The sequence below is a fragment of the Diceros bicornis genome, chromosome 20 (genome assembly GCF_020826845.1).
Source record: "Diceros bicornis minor isolate mBicDic1 chromosome 20, mDicBic1.mat.cur, whole genome shotgun sequence".
Lineage (NCBI taxonomy): Eukaryota > Metazoa > Chordata > Mammalia > Perissodactyla > Rhinocerotidae > Diceros > Diceros bicornis.
In genome coordinates, this window is record NC_080759.1 from 28766567 (window position 1) to 28785144 (window position 18578).

General features: G+C 39.2%; 1 protein-coding gene across 1 annotated transcript in view; it reads left to right on the forward strand.

Moving 5' to 3' along the window:
- Window positions 1-3032: 3032 nt before the first annotated feature.
- C6 (complement C6) overlaps window positions 3033-18578 on the forward strand; it is a 53356-nt gene continuing 37810 nt past the window's right edge. The window contains exons 1-5 of the mRNA XM_058563482.1: window positions 3033-3189; window positions 4635-4791; window positions 6065-6209; window positions 10694-10835; window positions 16174-16312. Of these exons, the coding sequence (XP_058419465.1) occupies window positions 3047-3189; window positions 4635-4791; window positions 6065-6209; window positions 10694-10835; window positions 16174-16312 (726 nt within the window). The 5' untranslated portion in view covers window positions 3033-3046. The remainder of the gene's footprint in view (window positions 3190-4634; window positions 4792-6064; window positions 6210-10693; window positions 10836-16173; window positions 16313-18578) is intronic.

Consider the following 18578-nt stretch of genomic DNA (forward strand, 5'->3'; position numbering starts at 1 on the left):
AGTATGCTAAGACATAACACAAAGATGTTTATTGTGGTGTGTGTGTATACTAAATGTCTACAAATAGGCTAATGGTTAAATCTAATATAATACATCCATATGGTATAAAATTATGCAGCCGTTAAAAACAATAAAGTAGGGGCCGGCCCCCTGGCTTGGCGGTTGGGTGCAGGCGCTCTGCTACTGGCCGCCCGTGTTTGGATCCCGGGCGCGCACCAACGCACCGCTTCTCTGGCCATGCTGAGGCCGCGTCCCACATACAGCAACTAGAAGGAGGTGCAACTATGACATACAACTACCTACTGGGGCTTTGGGGGAAAAAAGGAGGAGGATTGGCAATAGATGTTAACTCAGAGCTGGTCTTCCTCAGCAGAAAGAGGAGGATTAGCATGGATGTTAGCTCAGGGCTGACCTTCCTCACAAAAAAAAAGTAGATATGCATCTATTAGTATGGAAAGATCTTCAATGTATATTATGAAGTGAAAAAAGCGAAGTACAGAGTAGTATACATCATATGTCCTCTTTTTTGTGTATGTATTTAAAGCACATGCATACATGTATAGGTGTAAGGTGATGTATGGAAGAATTTTTCCTCCGTTGCTTACCTATAAAAAGAGAAAATAGTGACTATGTGTGGAGAGAGGCTCTGGTTACAGGTAGAAGAGAACTCAGGCCTTTTATTTTTCTTTCTGTTCTGTGTAAAATTTTCAAATATAGGCATATATTATTTGTATTTTTTGAATGTCAGTAGAAGTTTTCTGGTTGGTTATATTATAAACCATCTTAATTTTCTTCATACATTTCTTTAGAATATGATAAATGTTATCAAATAAATAAGAAGTGGACTGACTAAATAAATTATAAGTGTTTTAAAAATAGATCTGAATCGGGGCCAGCCCCATGGCATAGCGGTTAAGTGCATGGGCTCCGCTGCTGGTGGCCTGGGTTCAGATCCTGGGTGCCCACCCGACGTACTGCTTGTCCGGCCATGCTGAGGCGGCATCCCATATACAGCAACTAGAGGAATGTGCAACTATGACATACAACTATCTACTGGGGCTTTGGAGTGAAAAGGGGAAAACGGGAGGAGGATTGGCAATAGATGTTAGTTCAGGGCTGGTCTTCCTCAGCAAAAGGAGGAAGATTGGCATGGATGTTAGCTCAGGGCTGATCTTCCTCACCAAAAAAAAAAAAAATTCTGAATCTCAAGAGGTCTAGTTTTTTACTTCAATCAACTATCACAACAAAGTAGCGATAAACCAATTACAATACAAACTACCACTCTTGCTAAAATCATGGATGACAATTGAACAGATGAGTTCATTTCTAAAAAGTCTAGGAAATATCCTTAATCTGACAGAAATTTTAAGAATAGTATTATAGAAGTGGCTGTAGTTATGGACTCAAATTACATTATTCAGGTTTCATTAAAACCCGTTCCTAAACTGTTTCCTAGACTCAATCAATTCAACAATATTAATTCATTATATACTATGCTTTGCTCTCATTCTTTTAAATGCTGAAATGAATAAAACAGACAAAAAAGATTAACCACCATGGTGTTTACATTCTGGTGAAGAAGGAGAATGGAGAGAGGAGATATTTATTTAAACTTATGTATTAGGTGGGGATACATAGAGAAAAATAAAGCAGTGAAGGGAGATAGGAAACACTGGTGGCAACTGCAATTTCAAATAAGATGGTCAGAGATCCTACCTTATTTGTAAGATGAAAAGCCACTGAAGACATATTTCTAAATCATTTTGAATATGAATAGTCTTATTTAACATCAAAACATATTTTGTATCTTCACGTGATGCTTGCTATAATTTGAAGAGCCCCTAATTTTCAAAAATGTTTGTCCCACAGCTACAATTAAATTTGTAACACTTTTAAGTGTTACGACGAATTTGAAAAGCTAATATTTATTAAGGAACAATTTTACGCCAAGGACTATTCTAAGCACTTTACATGAATTTTCTTACCGAATCCTAACAAAAACCTTATGAAGAAGGTAAAAGTATTATTTCTATTTTATAGAGAATGACATAGAGAAATTAGATGAATGGCATTTTACTTCTTTAAATAAAATATATATATATTAATTATAGCAGCATTTTCTATATATATTTAGTCATGTTGCATATTTTGTTAGAGATATAAAGATGAAAATAACAATATTCCGAGGCAGAGATGGTTTTGCAAATTCCTTTCAATAATTCACAGATCCTCCAGGCCCCACAGCACAGTCGGGAACTATTGGTCAGTTTCCTCTGGCATTCAGCCACGTCAGGATAAACCCTCTTGTGGCCTGGGTGGTGGAGCTCCAGGCATCCAGAGGCACCAGTAACACAGTTATCGGTGTTATTAGAAATTCAATGAAGCAATGCACCTTATCCAAGAATGAGGAGTCTTGGGCTCTTACTTGTCATGTAGCCTCAATATTATTGCACCTCTGTAAGCCTCAGTTTCATCATCCATAAAATGAGGGAGTTTAACCTGGAAGTTTCAAAGATCCATTCCAGCTCTAATTTCTAGGACTTTTTATGTAGAGACAGTTGGACAGTGACCTCTTTCTTTAGCAAGTTTCCAGGATGCCAGGAAACTAAATAGAGCTTCCAGAGGAATGGTCTAAATTCTTTCCCCAGTCCCAGAAATGTATGAGAAATTAAGAGGTACTTGAGGGTACTACCCACAGAAAATGAGCACTTGTTTTGAAAAGTATAAGAATTTCCATTTTGGAATGAAATAGCATGCAAATATGTACTACATATTTTGTCTTATAGTCTATCACTAACTTACTAGTAGTAGTACTAGGGCTTGTAACTATGGGAATATCCACCCTAAAAATCTTTAGAAATGGGATTTGTACTCATGAGCATGTGAATTTATAGGTGTTAACTTGCCTTAAGGAAGGCAGGGAGATGCAGACGTTTTCTAAGATCATATTTGTTTGTAACTGAGAATGACTTGCAAAGTGTTACCCCCAACAAGTGTTTGATATGTATTATATCATTTCTTGGCAGGGCCTGGAGGCTCTCAAGGCATGGCCAGACGCTCCATCCTGTATTTCATCCTGCTGGGCACTCTGATTGACAAGAGCCAAGCCTGTTTCTGCGACCATTACCTGTGGACTCAGTGGTCTAGCTGCTCAAAAACCTGCAATTCTGGAACCCAGAGCAGACGGAGGTGGGTGTGAGGTCTGTAGCTTTTCTTTGTGCCCTGGGTAACCTGGAGGACAGAGTTAGCGATATCAAAAGTACAGCACTAAGCAATGGGAAAAAACAGTACATCTCAAAGTAAGAACTCGTGAATTTGGATGGAATTTGAGGTCTTTTCCACATGAGGTTAAAATGAAGTCTACTTTTGTTCTCTCCATAAAACCGAGGAGTTTCCAAAAAATTTAATTAAGAATCTGTGCAATATTTTCAGTTGACTATTTGACTGACTTAGAATCACCACTCAAGCTTTTTTCAATCAGCATATAACTCTGCTTGCCTGCAGTTAGTGAGTTAATTATAGAGAATTTTCTACTCATTAAACTGAGTCTAACAGGACCTCAATTGAGCAGCACTGCCAGCTATTAGCTTGATTGTTGGCATGTACAAGAAGGCGAGAAAACTGTGTTTACTTGATAACATTTAATAATTCAGTCTTTTCACCAATTCAGACTACTCGTCCCCCACAATTTCTTTAAATCGGTTTCTTTAAATCTGCTAGATGTTTATGGTCCATGGAGATGCTCACATGACTTGGGGGAGAAGGCATATATTTAAAGTGTTTTAACTATTATAACACTTTTTAGAAATCTGTTTTAGAAAATTATTTTTGCATACGTAGTGTGAGTCTCATTAAAATCACCAATTGACTTGCCCAATAAACCATCCACTAAGTATGTAAAAACAGATTTGTTTATAATACTCCTCTACTCAAGAGGCCCTCAGTAGCTCTCTACTGCACACCAAATAAAGTACAACAATATATCCCATCCCTCTCAACCATGCACTTCTCAGGCCCATCCCACAAGCTCCTGCACGGACATGTCACGCTACTCCACCTCCAATCTTTGCATATGCTGTTCCCTCCACATGACCGTCCCTTTGTTGCCTGGAGAATTCATATAAATTTTTCAATATGTATCTCTCATGTCATTTTCTCTTTGAATCTTTGGCCCCAAAGCACTCTGACTCTATCTCAATCATTGTACTTATCACATTGTGTTAACATCTTTTAAGCAATTTGCAAGAACTTTCTTCTTTCTTTTCTTTCCCATCCAGTACCTTCCAGGAATTCCATCAGGGCCAGCTTCATGGATGTGTGACCCGTGCAGTAGCTCAGGACCCCACACTTAGAAGGGCTCCATGCTCAGCTTAATGCTCTGCCATCACTGTCTTGAAATTCTTAATAATTTTTGAACAAGAGGCCCTCCATTTTCATTTTGCACTGGGCCCCACAAATTATGTACCTGGTTCCAATAAGTGGTAAGAACTGCACATATGCCAACCTGCCTGATTTTCCACAAAAACCTTCTTTCCTTTTATTCCCTGTAGTTAATGCTCAACGATATTTTTCTTAGGGGGCTGGCGCCACAGTGAAGACACTCATTCTAAGCAGTTTTTTCCTCACTGTTACAGACAAATAGTAGAAAATCAGTACTATCTGGAGAACTTTTGTGACCAGCTTTGCACCAAGGAGGAGACCAGAGAATGTAACTGGCAAACTTGTCCCATCAACTGCCTCCTGGGAGATTATGGGCCATGGTCAGACTGTGATCCTTGTGTTGAAAAACAGGTAGGTGACACATGGGCATAGTCAGGAAATCTGAATCAACATAAAATGGCTCAGGTTCCCTGACAGTCTCAATAATCACAGAAATGCTGCATTTCTTCAACTTTTGAAAATAAATTGTCCCAGATTCCATTGAGAGAAAATTCCATTTAGCAATTTTGGGGAGTTGGATGGAGGGGGTAAAACGTTTTACATGTTTTACTGTCCTATGACCAATGAAAGGAAATTCTGCCCCCATTGTTGGTATTGCACCTGCCCAGCTCTGAATTCCACTGCCTGTGCTCTCTGAGAGCTCAGAAAGCAAAAGCAAGTGCTAGAAAATGGAGATTTCAGTCCAAGGTTTAAAATCAGACAGAAATGAGGGACGTTAATCAAAAGCTTGACTCCTTGCCCTTCCTCTAATTTCCCTCTTGTCATGTGAAAGTCCTTCAATTTGTTTACTGTTCACAGCTGCAATATTTACCCACCTCCTGCTCCTCCCTGTAAGGGCATTGTCCCACGTGAACCTCAGTCAGGGTGGGGGCTGAGCATTCACACATCAGGGAAGAAAAAGAAACTCATCTGTGGAGCACTCACTCTCTGAGGGAAACTGCTCTAGGCCCTTTACATACATCACCTTATTCAAACTTCGCATCACATTGTGTTTTTCTACCCATTTTACAAATGAGGATGTTATAGCGCATTAGGGACTAAGTAATTTGCCCAAGAACATACCACTAAGAGGAGCTACATTTTGAACTTGGATTCTTCTGACTTCAAAGTCAGTGCTTTTTAATCCCATCATATTTCTATCATTCCCTGACTGTTTTACTACTCATCGTTTTAAAGCGTGGAGAATGTGTCAACCTTGGTTTCCATGGTGACTTCCTTATGCAAAAGAACCCCCACATCCTTTCACATTTATCACTTCACACTGTCTTTGAGATATAGAAGGGCTATTGTCATTATTTGGAAGAATTTACCGCACTAGGGAGACTCTCAGCAAATATTTCTGCATTTAATTTTGATTTTATTTATTTTCATATGATTTCAGAGTTAGAAGTCATAGAAATCCTTTTGCTCCACTTCCTCATTTTACAGTTTGGAAAACGGAGGCCCAGAGAAGTGACAGCTTCCCTTAGCACACACAATAATGGAATTGGAAAAATCGTTACTTGATTTAGGAAATACCACTTAGGAAAAATCACTACTGTGATTGAGAAGCCCAGTTTTCTTAGATACATTTTGGCTTTGACCCTGCCTTAGAGTTACTCACCTTTCTCTCCTTTCCTTTCAGTTTAAGGCTAGATCCATCTTGCAGCCCAGTCAGTTTGGAGGACAACCATGTACCGAGCCCCTGACGACCTTTCAACCATGCATTCCATCTAAGCTCTGCAAAATTGAAGAGGTTGACTGCAAGAATAAATTCCGCTGTGACAGTGGTAATGTACTTATGGAAAACGTTCAATCTCCACTAAAAATTACTTGACTAAATAAAGTTATTCTAATTGACTACCAGTAAAATCTGTGACAAAGAAGTCCCACCATATTTTAAGCATGGAGGGACGGGGGTGTTATGCTACCAATTACCATGCTATTTATGTGTGAAATTATACGTTTCAAGCTATAATCATCTTGACCACTTACCTGATTCATTTGCTCATCAAGTACCTCTGCCCAAGTCCCTACACTGTTATGAAGTGGGGGGAAGAGTGGGGAGGAGGAGGAAAAGGAGGAGTAGGCAGACACTTTTAGAAATTGGCTATTAATAAGCATAAACCTATAATCAGAATAAGCAATTGAAAAGGAATGACAGATTAAAAAGATTTTCAATATAATTTATTAAAAAAAGTTAAGATACTGGGCCGGCCTCGTGGCTTAGCGGTTAAGTGCATGCGCTCCACTGCTGGCGGCCCGGGTTCGGATCCCGGGTTCCCACTGATGCACCACTTCTCCGGCCATGCTGAGGCCGCGTCCCACATACAGCAACTAGAAGAATGTGCAACTATGACATACAACTATCAATTGGGGCTTTGGGGGAAATAAATAAATAAATAAATAAATAAATAATTTTAAAAAAATGTTAAGATACTATGTCAGGGGGATGGCAAGATAACTAACACATTTTCTTGGGTGGTCCATCGAATGGTTCCAAAGGTAATTTCAAAAGAGAAGATTGAAAATGCTTTAAACAATGGCAACATTCCCTTCAAGTTCAATACTCATTCAGATTTGTAAATTTTGATATTTAAGTTTAATTAGATTATGATCAAATCTTGAATATACTACTTAATCATCTGTATTCTTTTGCCTCTTAATAGCTCTTCAACGCTACCATTTTGAACAGTCTAAATCAGATTTCTGTAAATCTTTTCAGTAAAGGTCCAGATGGTAAATATTTTAGGCTTTGTAGGCCATACGGTCTATGTTGCAACTACTCGACTCAGGCGTTGTAGCATCAAAGCTGCCAGAGACAGAGTATAAACAAAGGAGCATGGCTGTGTTCCAATGGAATTTTATTTACAAAAATAGGCAGCAGGTCATAGTTCACCGGCCCATCGGCCAAAGTTCACCGACCTCTTATCTAAATAGTCAATTTGAAGTTAAAATAAAATTAGAGTTCGGATGAATAAAATCCATGTCATTTCTATGCACTCCGGAATACACTGAAAAGTAAAGTATTTATAACTAGGTAGGAGATCTCAAATCCCATAAAAAACTGACTCCAGACCTTGGATCTAATGTTTTTCTCCTCTTACTCCTTCCTTCCTGCCTTCAGCTTCGCCAGTCTTCTCTGAATGCCAGACAGGAATGCTCGCATCAGGGTTTTCCCTTCTGTGCCCCTCCAAACCTGAGATATGAGTGTGGGATGTGGGTAGGGAGATATACATCATGCCTACATGAGTAATGTCATGTCACAAGTTGACAAAAGAGGGAATATGAGAAAAATCTTGAAGGCAATAGCTGAGGGGAATACAGACCTAAGCATTACATCTAGAATGTTTAAGATTTAGAACTGAAACGCAGCTATTTGAAGCTTGAAGGATAGTTCTTAGAACAAATTACCAGGAAGAACTCCTTTTTTCAATAGATAAATAATCTATAAAATTTATTACAAAAGAGCTTTGTTTAGGCCAAAAATATACTCAAGTTTGAGAAGGCTTTAGATACATCCATGGGCCACCAATTCATAATGAGTGATTTCAGGAAAGTTAGTGGAGTAAGCACAGCGGATCTCTAGTTCATCAGCAATATGTCCACAGCAAGTGATAAAAAAAACTGAACCACTGAAATGCATCAGTAATGGTTGGTAAGCAGTGGCTACCCTGAGCTCTCTTAGTGACCCCTACCCTGCTGTCCAGATGCCTTCACCAGGAATCCCTAGATCTTCCCAGGATCCAGCCACTAACTAGTTAATCCCAGGCACAGTGGTTGGCATCCATTCTCTTGGGTGGTGGCCTATGGCCATGGCCTATTGATTGTTAAGTGTTCCAATGAAGATGATATACTACTGTGCTCTCCTAAAAACAACCACTAACGTCACTCTCAAAGGGAACAAAAGGTTGGATGGATCATTGTTTGTCTTACTTAGGATGATGTTTGGCCTTCAATTAACAAAGAGCTCTCTATCCTAAAGTGTTTCCCTCTTCCATTTCCTCCCTCATGATTGCTGTTCAGAGTCCCCCAAGATTAAATATATTATTTTAATGTGTACACAGATCTTTGAGAATTACTCATGAGATTAATCCTCATGCACTGTGCCAACTGCTCTCTCAAAGTCTTAATTTTAAGCATAAAGACTAGAGAATTTGCCTCTGGTAATAAAAATAATATACCATTGCAGTAACACAAATCAGTTCAAATAAATAGGAAAACTCTGTACAGTTTCTAAATGGTTACATAGCTCCAGGTGTAAGTGTACATACGCATGTGCTGGCTGAAGCATGCTGCCTTCTGCAAATCCTGTACTATCCAAACTGCCCTTCCACTTCCCCATTCTTTCTTTGGTATAGGATATAATTATGGCTTACAATCTCTCTCCCCTGTACTTCCTATTCCATTGAGTTTCCATTAGCATGGAACCATTCTCAACTGTGTCCCTTTAGACCTATATCACTCCTGCCACACATTCATAAACATCACTCAAGAGATGTCCTCTTGCTTTTATCCCCATCCTTGCTAACAGGTCCTCTCCAACACCCCTAGAAGTACCAAATGGATATAATTTCTTGTATTCTAACATATCTAGTACCCTGCTCACAAAGCTAGGCTGTTGAGAACTGCACCCTGCATGTGTATTCCTACCTCTACTGAAAATGGGATTTTTTTTTTATGTAATGATATCAAAAATTAGCTTTTGCTCAAATTTGTAAGTGCCAGGTTCAAAACTTTTTAAAAATGTAATATTTGTTCTTTTTTATTCTTTATGAAAAGCATCTCTATTTCAAACTAAATTACCCGTTCTGTTCTGCCCCCAAAAAAGCAAGCAAACAAAAAACTAGGAATGTGCGTTTTAAAACAGAGCATCTTTCAGGTTATATCTTGGGACTGACAGAAATTCAATTCCCTCTGTATTTTCAGTCTTGTATGATTATGGTGCTCATAACTATAATTATTTATAATAATGGTCCGGATACAATGCAAGGTTTTAAATAATCAAAGGAGGACTTAATTACTTTCATTACAGTCTACTTACTTAGTGAAGATTGTTAACTAAAAGATTTGAAACTAAGTGATTTCTGGGGAATTCTCTATTAATAAAAACATTTTAATTCAACAGAATACCCAATTTCCCCAAGCACTTCAGTTGGTCAAAACAGTCATGCATAGCTGTAGTGAGATGCTGATCACAACTTAGAATAGTTAACCAGATAATCTTGAATAAAATATTTAATCATTGTCAGTGAGATCTGTACAAAATGGTACAGATGCCAGCACCCCTGTTTATAGGCGAGAAGCTGAGGGACAGGAAAGGGGCTGTCACTGTACATAATACATAAGGCATTTCAATTTCTGTAATGTATAGGTTTGCACTGATTCCACGAATCCTTATGAAATTCAGCAAGCTTAAAAAGGATGGGAATTATCTGAGTACATGGAGTTCGTTCTATTTTCTAAATTCACTCACTTAACCTGCTACCTAATGCTGTAGTACCAAGGCATTTAACTTGTCCAAAAAAAAAAAATTAAATACAGTAAATTCTACGTAGTAAAACAATTATTAACAGTAATTATATATAGTGAATATATACAATAAAAGATGTAAGAACTACGTATAGTATACACAGATAAGCATGCGGTTTGATTTTGACAAATGGATATACCCATGTAAACAACCCCAAATATAGAAAATTTCCATAAACCCAAAAAGTTCCTTCTTTCCTCTTTCCAGTTAATCCCTCTTCTTGCTCTTGAACATCAGATAAACGAATCACATGGCATGATTCTTATGCGTCTGGCTTCTTTCACTCAACGTAAAATTTTAGAGTCAGCCGTGGTATTATGTGTACCAGTGGCTGTGTGTGTGTGTGTCAAATTATAGTTTTTTGAATAAAAACAGTGACCTTGAGTCTGCTATCCTGGATCAAAGCAAAATTCTAAACCTACTGTTAGTTTTCTCCCTCAAAACATGATTTGTGCAGCAGGCTCACTGTAATGGGAATGGGATTCTAGAATTACTTCTCTTATTTAAGACAATCAGCCCAATGGGGACTAAATAATTCAATGGTGACTCTTGTAATCCTAAAAAATAAGGGAAAATATCAGTTTATCAGTGCATTTCCATATTTCCTAAATCTTTATCATAAATAATGAAAACTTGCCCCCAAATTTCCCTTGAAATTTAAAGCACTCATATTTCAAATCAATAAATACTTTCCTAAGTGATCATTTACTGTCAATGTTGTTGTTTGCTTTTCTTGACTAGGCCGCTGCATTGCCAGAAAATTAGAATGCAATGGAGAAAATGACTGTGGAGACAATTCAGATGAAAGGAATTGTGGGAGACCAAAAGCGGTATGCTCACGGAAGTATAATCCCATCCCTAGTGTACAGTTGATGGGCACTGGGTACGTAACATCTTTTTATCGTTTTGGGGAGTAAAGGCATCTCAGAACTAATGAGTTGGAAGCAGCGATGAAGCAATGAGACACGTCTTTGTCCATCTTCCTCATTATCCTCTTACTACACCCACCAGCCCTGTCTCTGACACATGGCTACCAGGCTCAGGCAGCACGTGGCCAGGATCCTCACTCCTAGGGAATAAAAGAACTCAGCGTTTTCACACTTAGTTCATACAAGCAATGTTATAGGCCCTTCATGAATAGTGTCTCTTTTAATTCTCATATATCCTTCTGACAGCTCTGGAGTGGATCAGGGTAAACTGGTGGGATGCCAGCCAAGCTGGGAGGTGCCAGGGTGGATTCCTGGGACTAGGTCTTGAATGGGTGAGTAACCACTCAGAAATGTGCAGTTTCTCAGTGATAATGGAGGAAGAGGGTGTCAGAAAAGTATGCTTGTGAGTGTATTAAAAGTCAAAACAGGGCCAGCCCCGTGGCTCAGCGGTTAAGTGTGCGTGCTCCGCTACTGGCGGCCCGGGTTCGGATCCTGGGCACGCACCAACACACCACTTCTCCGGCCACGCTGAGGCCGCGTCCCACATACAGCAACTAGAAGGATGTGCAACTATGACATACAACTGTCTACTGGGGCTTTGGGGAAAAAAGGAGATGTTAGCTCAGAGCCAGTCTTCCTCAGCAAAAAGAGGAGGATTAGCATGCGTGCTAGCTCGGGGCTGATCTTCCTCACACACACACAAAAACAGTCAAAACGCTAAAGAAGCAGAACCAGTCTTCAGGTGTGACAGGCAAGCTCTGAGTTAGTGAAGAGAGACAAAGCCAGAAGGAAAGGAGTTAGTAAACAGAAAAAAGAGGGCAATAAAAACCAATGGTGTGAAAAGGTAAGAGGGTAAGAGGTGACATGAACATGGCTAGTGTGTCCAAGCTTCCTCTCACATGCCTGTGTGATGCATGGGTACATCAGTACAGTTTAAAGGCAGAAGGTCAGCCCTGCATTGCCATCTGGTTCTACTCACTCAACTTACAAACCAGGAAACTGAGCCTCAGCTAGCTTAATTAACCTGTCCAAGTCTACCAACCAGTAAATGGTAGAACCAAGATTCAAATCCAGACGTCAAAACCCAGGTTATTTCCACCATTTCATTATGGTTCACAACTATATCCACTTTAGAAATGGGAATATACTGGAAGAAACCTCGGTAGACCATGCAACCCTCTCAATCTTCAAATAGTGCTCAAAAGTTCTAATGCTCCTATTTTAGGTCCTGAAGATATTGGAGATTTGGCAAAGGATTCTAAATTCATTAGACTGAGCCAATGTCTTAGGAAATTTTAGGAAATATAAGAGAAGTCACTGAACACAGAAGAACTAAGCCTTAGTTGGAAGCATAAAAAAAAAATCAGTAAAGATAATTTCCTGTACTCTCCTGTTCCCATGATAAAGAATTCTCTCTTCAATTTTTGGCCAGAAAGCAAATTGTTTGCTATAGGCTTTTATTGCTTTGTATTGGACTTAAATTTTTAAGTCTTTGCTTATGCTGCCACACTTGCATAATATGAAACCTTGAGGCACCGGAGACAAACAGCAGGAGTTGCAAACACAACCTCGTTGGATTAAAATAAAAACCAGAAGCTATTGAACCAAACTCAAGGACAGCAGTAAAATGGAACAGCCATTAGTCTGGAAGGAAGGCGAGCCAGATTCTAGACCTAGTTCTACATTAACTCAGTACATCATAACCACGTTATTGAACATCTCCGGGCTACAGTTTCCTTTTTTGTATGTTGGATAACTACGAACTGATTTTAAGTTCTGCCCTAAGAATTCCTAATTAGAGTTAATTTCAATGAGAATGTTTCAAAAGCATCTTCTTATCAATGTGCAGAAGTGGTTTCCTTCTTTTTCTTCCTCCGAAAGAAAACCTCAGCCAAAAACTCCCACTGATAATCACGTTTTCTAATGTTCTGATTGATGAGGGGTGACATTACAAACTCACCTCTTGCTCAGTTGGTCTAGACTCTAGAGTCGCAGATGGGGAAGACCACATGCTATGTGTACTTTGGCAGAAGGACCGTGTGGCCCTCTGCCAACCAGAGCTGTTGTCCCAAAGATTCTCAGAAATGAGCAAAACCTGCTGGCTTGAGGACAGCCAGTCCTCTGCTTGCCTCCCCAAGGACTGAGAGTTTTGAGAGCTGCTTACTGGAATCTCTTTCTAATCTGCTGGCCTTAGAATCTCTACCCCCTCTCCTACACATGTCTACCCACAAAAGATAGCCTCCTCGGTGGCTGTACCTCTTTTTAAATGGCATTTGTCCAAGAAAGAATTTAACAAGACATACCAATATCCCTACATTGCTAACATCAGTCACCAGGTCTTAAACCCGAAGCAAGAATCAGGCAATAATAGCATGCTCTTTGTTTTTTCTCAGGCTCAGCTAAGGTGCAAATGCATACACACACACACACACACACACACACACACACAGATGTATACCTACATGCACACAAACACATATTTAGAAACATAATTTTTTGTTAAATTTGGAAAGTTACAAAATATGAAACATAATGTCAAATTAGATAAAAGCACTTTAGATACCTAAAATATTAAAGGCCATGATGTACTTGAAACACCAAAATATTTAAAGTCAATTTAAATATCACAGAGAGGAGGATAAAGAATAGAGCTGAAAGTTGCTGCATAGTTTACTTAACATCTAAAAGATTCCTCAAGCGTGCTCTGATAGAGCCACTTCCACGAAAATCCCATCTTCAGGCTCTCTGCAAGCAGCTGCTACCTTCACAGATTCCTTATGACCTGGGAGCCATTTCTCTCAAGCCTTTTCTTGTTTGTGGCAGACTCATAAGTACACAGCATAAAGCAGCATAAGGTCAACAGTTCTTTTTTTCCTCATTTATCCCTCTTAACTCAGAAAACAAAAATGAATGAGTCTTAAACACTTATGTCTATCATGCTAACTTAAGCAGTTGAGAAAGTTCTTCCCAGACCAGCTTCTCATACTTTTTCCCTCAAATACCCATTGATACAAATTCAAATATGGATGACAACATGGGGGCAAGCCCGGTGGTGTAGCGATTAAGTTCGCGCACTCCTCTTTGGCAGCACGGGGTTTACAGGCCCAGCTGCCGGGCGTGGACTGACGCACCACTCATCAAGCCATGCTGTGGCGGCGTCCCATATACAAAATAGAGGAAGATGGGCACAGATGTTAGCTCGGGGTGAATCTTCCTCAGCAAAAAGAGGAGGATTGGCATTGGATGTTAGCTCAGAGCCAGTCTGCCTCACAAAAAAACAAAGAACAAAAAAACAAACATGGATGAGAACAAACCTTGATTTGTGCTTGCAGCCATCTGAGTGAGACACATCTTACAGAACCCACAGGAATCACTTCCTTTTATTAACAGCTTCATTGAGATACAATTCACATACCAGTTCTCCTCCTATGCACCTCTTTCACTCTCACACTACTACCACACTCGTGACACTTCTGGTACCAGATGTGTGGGGGTTTCCCCCACCAAGTGATTCTCTGTGACACCAGCTGCAAGTCCTACAATTTAACTCCAGGTAGATAGTGCCAGCCAGATCCCACAGGTTAAGGGCCCAGTCCCACAAGACTTCAGATGCCACTGTCAAGTCCAGGTTGTCACCTGTGCTTCTGACACACCAGAGGTTCCCACAAACCCCTCCTTGGGTTTAATTTGCTAGAGTGGCTCACAGAACTCATTAAAACAGTTTCCTTACTGTTCACGTGTTTATTATAAAAGGATATGATAAAAGATACAGATGAATATCCTGATAGAAGAGATGAGTGGGGCAAAATATGCGGGAAGGGGCACGAAGCTTCCATGCCCTCTCCCGGAGCACTACTCTCCCAGCGCCTCCATGTATTCACCAACCCAGAAGCTCTCTGAACCCAGTACTTTTGGGGTTTTTATGGAGGCTTCATCATGTAGGCCTGATAGATACTTTACTCCATTAAACCCCCTTCTCTGGAGAAGGGAGGGTGGGGCTGAAAAATCTAAGCTTCAGGGCCTGACCTGGTGGCATAGTGGTTAAATTCACGTGTTCCACTTCTGTGGCCCGGGGTTCACGGGTTCAGATCCCAGGCATGGACCTACACAATGCTCCTCAAGCCATGCTGTGGTGGTGTCCCATACACAAAATAGAGGAAAATTGGTACAGATTTTAGCTCAGGGCCAATCTTCCTCACCAAAAAAAAAAAAGTCCAAGCTTCAATCATGGCTTAGTCTTTCTGGTGACCCGCCCCCATCCAGGGGCCCACCAAGAGTCACCTCATTAGAACAAAAGACGCTGCTTTCACCCAGGAAATTCCAAGGGATTTAGGAGCCCTGTGTCAAGAACCAGGGTCAAAGACCAAATATTACAACAAAAGATGCTCCTAGTGCTCTTCTCACTTAGGAAATAAAAAGAATTTTAGGAGCTCTGTGCCAGGAACTGGAGGCAAAAACCAATATATATATTTTCTATTATCTCATCATATGTAATCCAGTATTACCAAACTTTTTGACACAAAACTTCCTTTTTTCACAGAATAAAAGTTAATATCTATAAGAATTTGGAAAACTATTTGCACCCTGGATAAATTTTTCATCTACCACAAAACAATCTCTTAAATACTTGATTAGTGCTCAACTAATTAATCTCTATGTGCTTCAACTTCCTCATTTGTAAAAGGGTGTAATAATTATATCTATATCACAAGGATATAATGAATATTAAATAAATATAATATAAATATTAAATATAGGCCAAACAGTGCTTGACTTATAGTAACTAGTATATAAGCGTCTGCTAAATAAATTTTAAATATTATTACAGTTACTAATGAAACAATAATAATATTATTACAATTCTATTAAAATATTGCTATTACTATTTCATTATTAGCTCTCTATAAGAATTCCTTTATTGTATCATACTGAAGGAAGTGGACTCGGAATGGCATTAATTATGTAATAATTTATTTCATAATCTGCTTCCAGAGTTTGCACTGGTTTTGTAAGTCATGAAATAATTATAAACCCAAATTTTATTTCATGTTGAAAGCCCACAACAATTAAGTCATTGGAATAAGGAGAACCTAACAGAGCCAGAAGAGCTGAGTTTTGGCTTCCAGCCCTTTCTGGATGCTTCACTATAGCCTAGAAAAAAAATGAGCTTTCCTTCAAGTCATTTGTCATGAGTCAAAAATGTCTAAAAGAAGAATTTCTTTCATATAAGTAAGGTAAATTTTAAAGATTGCTCTACATCTATTGAATTCTTGAAAATTACTTTGTTTCTAGGTTTCATTTTCTGGCAGGAGAGCCCAGAGGAGAAGTCCTTGATAACTCTTTCACTGGAGGAATATGTAAAACTGTCAAAAGCAGTAAAGCAAGTAATCCATACCGAGTTCCGACCAATCTGGAAAATGTCAGCTTCGAGGTATGACAGCCTATCATGGCAGCACTCCAATGCCAATGGTGATTATAAGCTAAATTTCCAATGAAAACTTAGTGATGAATGAAGGGGCAGAAAAAAAACATAACGAAGATGTTCTATCACCTATTATGTGTTGGTGTTTAATCCTTCCACAACCCAATGAGGTGAGTGTTATTATCATCAATTTACAGATGAAAAAACTACAGTCACTAAATTGTCCAAAGTCAAATAGCTGGTAAGTAGTGGATTAGAGATTCAAGTCCAGGTTTCCCAAACTCCAGAGTCCATGCCTTCTTCAGTGAACATACAGCTGTAACATATCCCCACAGATAAATGGTTTGATTTATTCAGAATTTTCTCCCACCATAGCTAGTTCTTTCAGGTAACCAGAAAATTTAGACAGAAAAGAGTGCGTGGCTTCTAAAAAAATCAAGATGAATCTAAGTATAATGGGGGTAACTCTGCATAACTTCTTTCCCATTTTATTAGTTGGTTTGGTTTTCTGTTTGTTTTCGTAAGTGGCAATGAGCAGCATCCCACCTACTCCCAGAATCTAGCCCAGTGCCTTACACATGATGAGTGCTCCATACTTGTTGAACTAAGTAAACAATCTATTTCATTTAATTTATGGTGAGAGAAACAGACAAGACATGATTTTAATGATAACATACATGCATACAAATCTGACATGCTGGAGAGGATTTCAGAATGTCTAATCATTTCTGAGACCATTTTTATGGATAGTATAGGTTCAGAAAAAGTCATTTAATATTTCGTTTAAAAAACTTTTATACATATAAACTACAGACATTTTCCAATTTGATAAACTCAATCTAAAGCCATCTCACATGTATCTTAATGAGTGTGGGGAATGTCCTTGGGGTCCAACTGCCAAATTCAAACACCTTTTGGAAGACTTACCCTGAGAAATCCCATCTCAGCCTGGAGGTAGAATTGACAAGCGTCACAAGGGACTTCTGACCAGGTAAAGAAACTACCCTCTATCTCCCCACAGATCCAGAAGATTCTGACCCCAGGGGCCACCAACACCTAGAGAGGTAGAAGAGGTCTTGCTGGTGTCCTGAATAGGAACTCAGAAGATACTTTTCTCCAAAGAAACAATAAAATCGGAAATTCTGTCAATGATGGAACTACTCTTAAGATGTATTGTATTGAATAGGCTTTGTGGACAGAGCTAAAACCCAAACATTTACATATAATATTGTAATGTTGGAGGATGCGTTCTAGCTCCTAAACAACCAATTGATAAGCTTACTTTCAAAATACAATCATTTCCAAAAAAATATGCTGCCTATCTTCTCAGCAAGCATCTACTTCTTACAGTTTTACAAGTAACAGATTTTCTCTGAATTTCTGCCTGGGATACTCAAGTCCCTTTCCTTACATGGTAATGTGTTTTTCTTTAGACTGACATAGTTTCTCATGTAAGAGCTAATTTATAAAACAAAGTATTTGTAGTCTGACTTTTGTAGAGAAATGCCAGCGACTATATTTAAACACGATTGTATTGCTTCGTTGTCAACTGAAGAGCTTCGTTTGTGGACATTTTAAACACTAACTAGCATGCACTGCAATATCTGAAGGTAACATTGAACTTCGGGCCATATTTTACCATTGAGCCACACTCTTTTGCAGCTGGGTTATTTTGTCTTTCCTTGACTGATTGTGCAAGCTATTTCATTGTGACGTGTGGTTTGCCTCACAGTGTATTTTAATACTGAATATTTTAAAACAAAAAGAGATTTTTCCATTGCAAACCAGACAAGTATCTTTAACATAAAGAAATACTCTTCGGTCAATCCACTTTGTGACTTAAAAATCATCCATTGTTCTCTTCTTTCCAATATAACCATAACAGGGATTTAACTTGTACTTGGAAAATACCCTGCTCCACTCACAGCTCAAGTCAAGTCCCACTGGCTTTTTCTCTTCTTCCCAGACCAAGTCAGTGAAGACTGATAACCCCCCACCAGGCAGAACCAATCTATTATTTGTCCTCTGCCTTGCAGACATGGCAAGTAGAGTGCTGATGCCCAACACTGAATAAGGCTAAGGGGATGAGGATAGAACCAGAGCAGGGTAGATATGATTTGCCCTCCCCTTTTCTAGGCCTCAATTTTCTGAAAGATACCTTAAGCTAAACTGCAAACTGCATTAAATTCATAGGCAGACTGAAAATAGTCCTCATTGCTTATCACCTTATTAACTCACAGTTTAGAAGTCATTTCCTTGAACAAGCCTTTCCTGG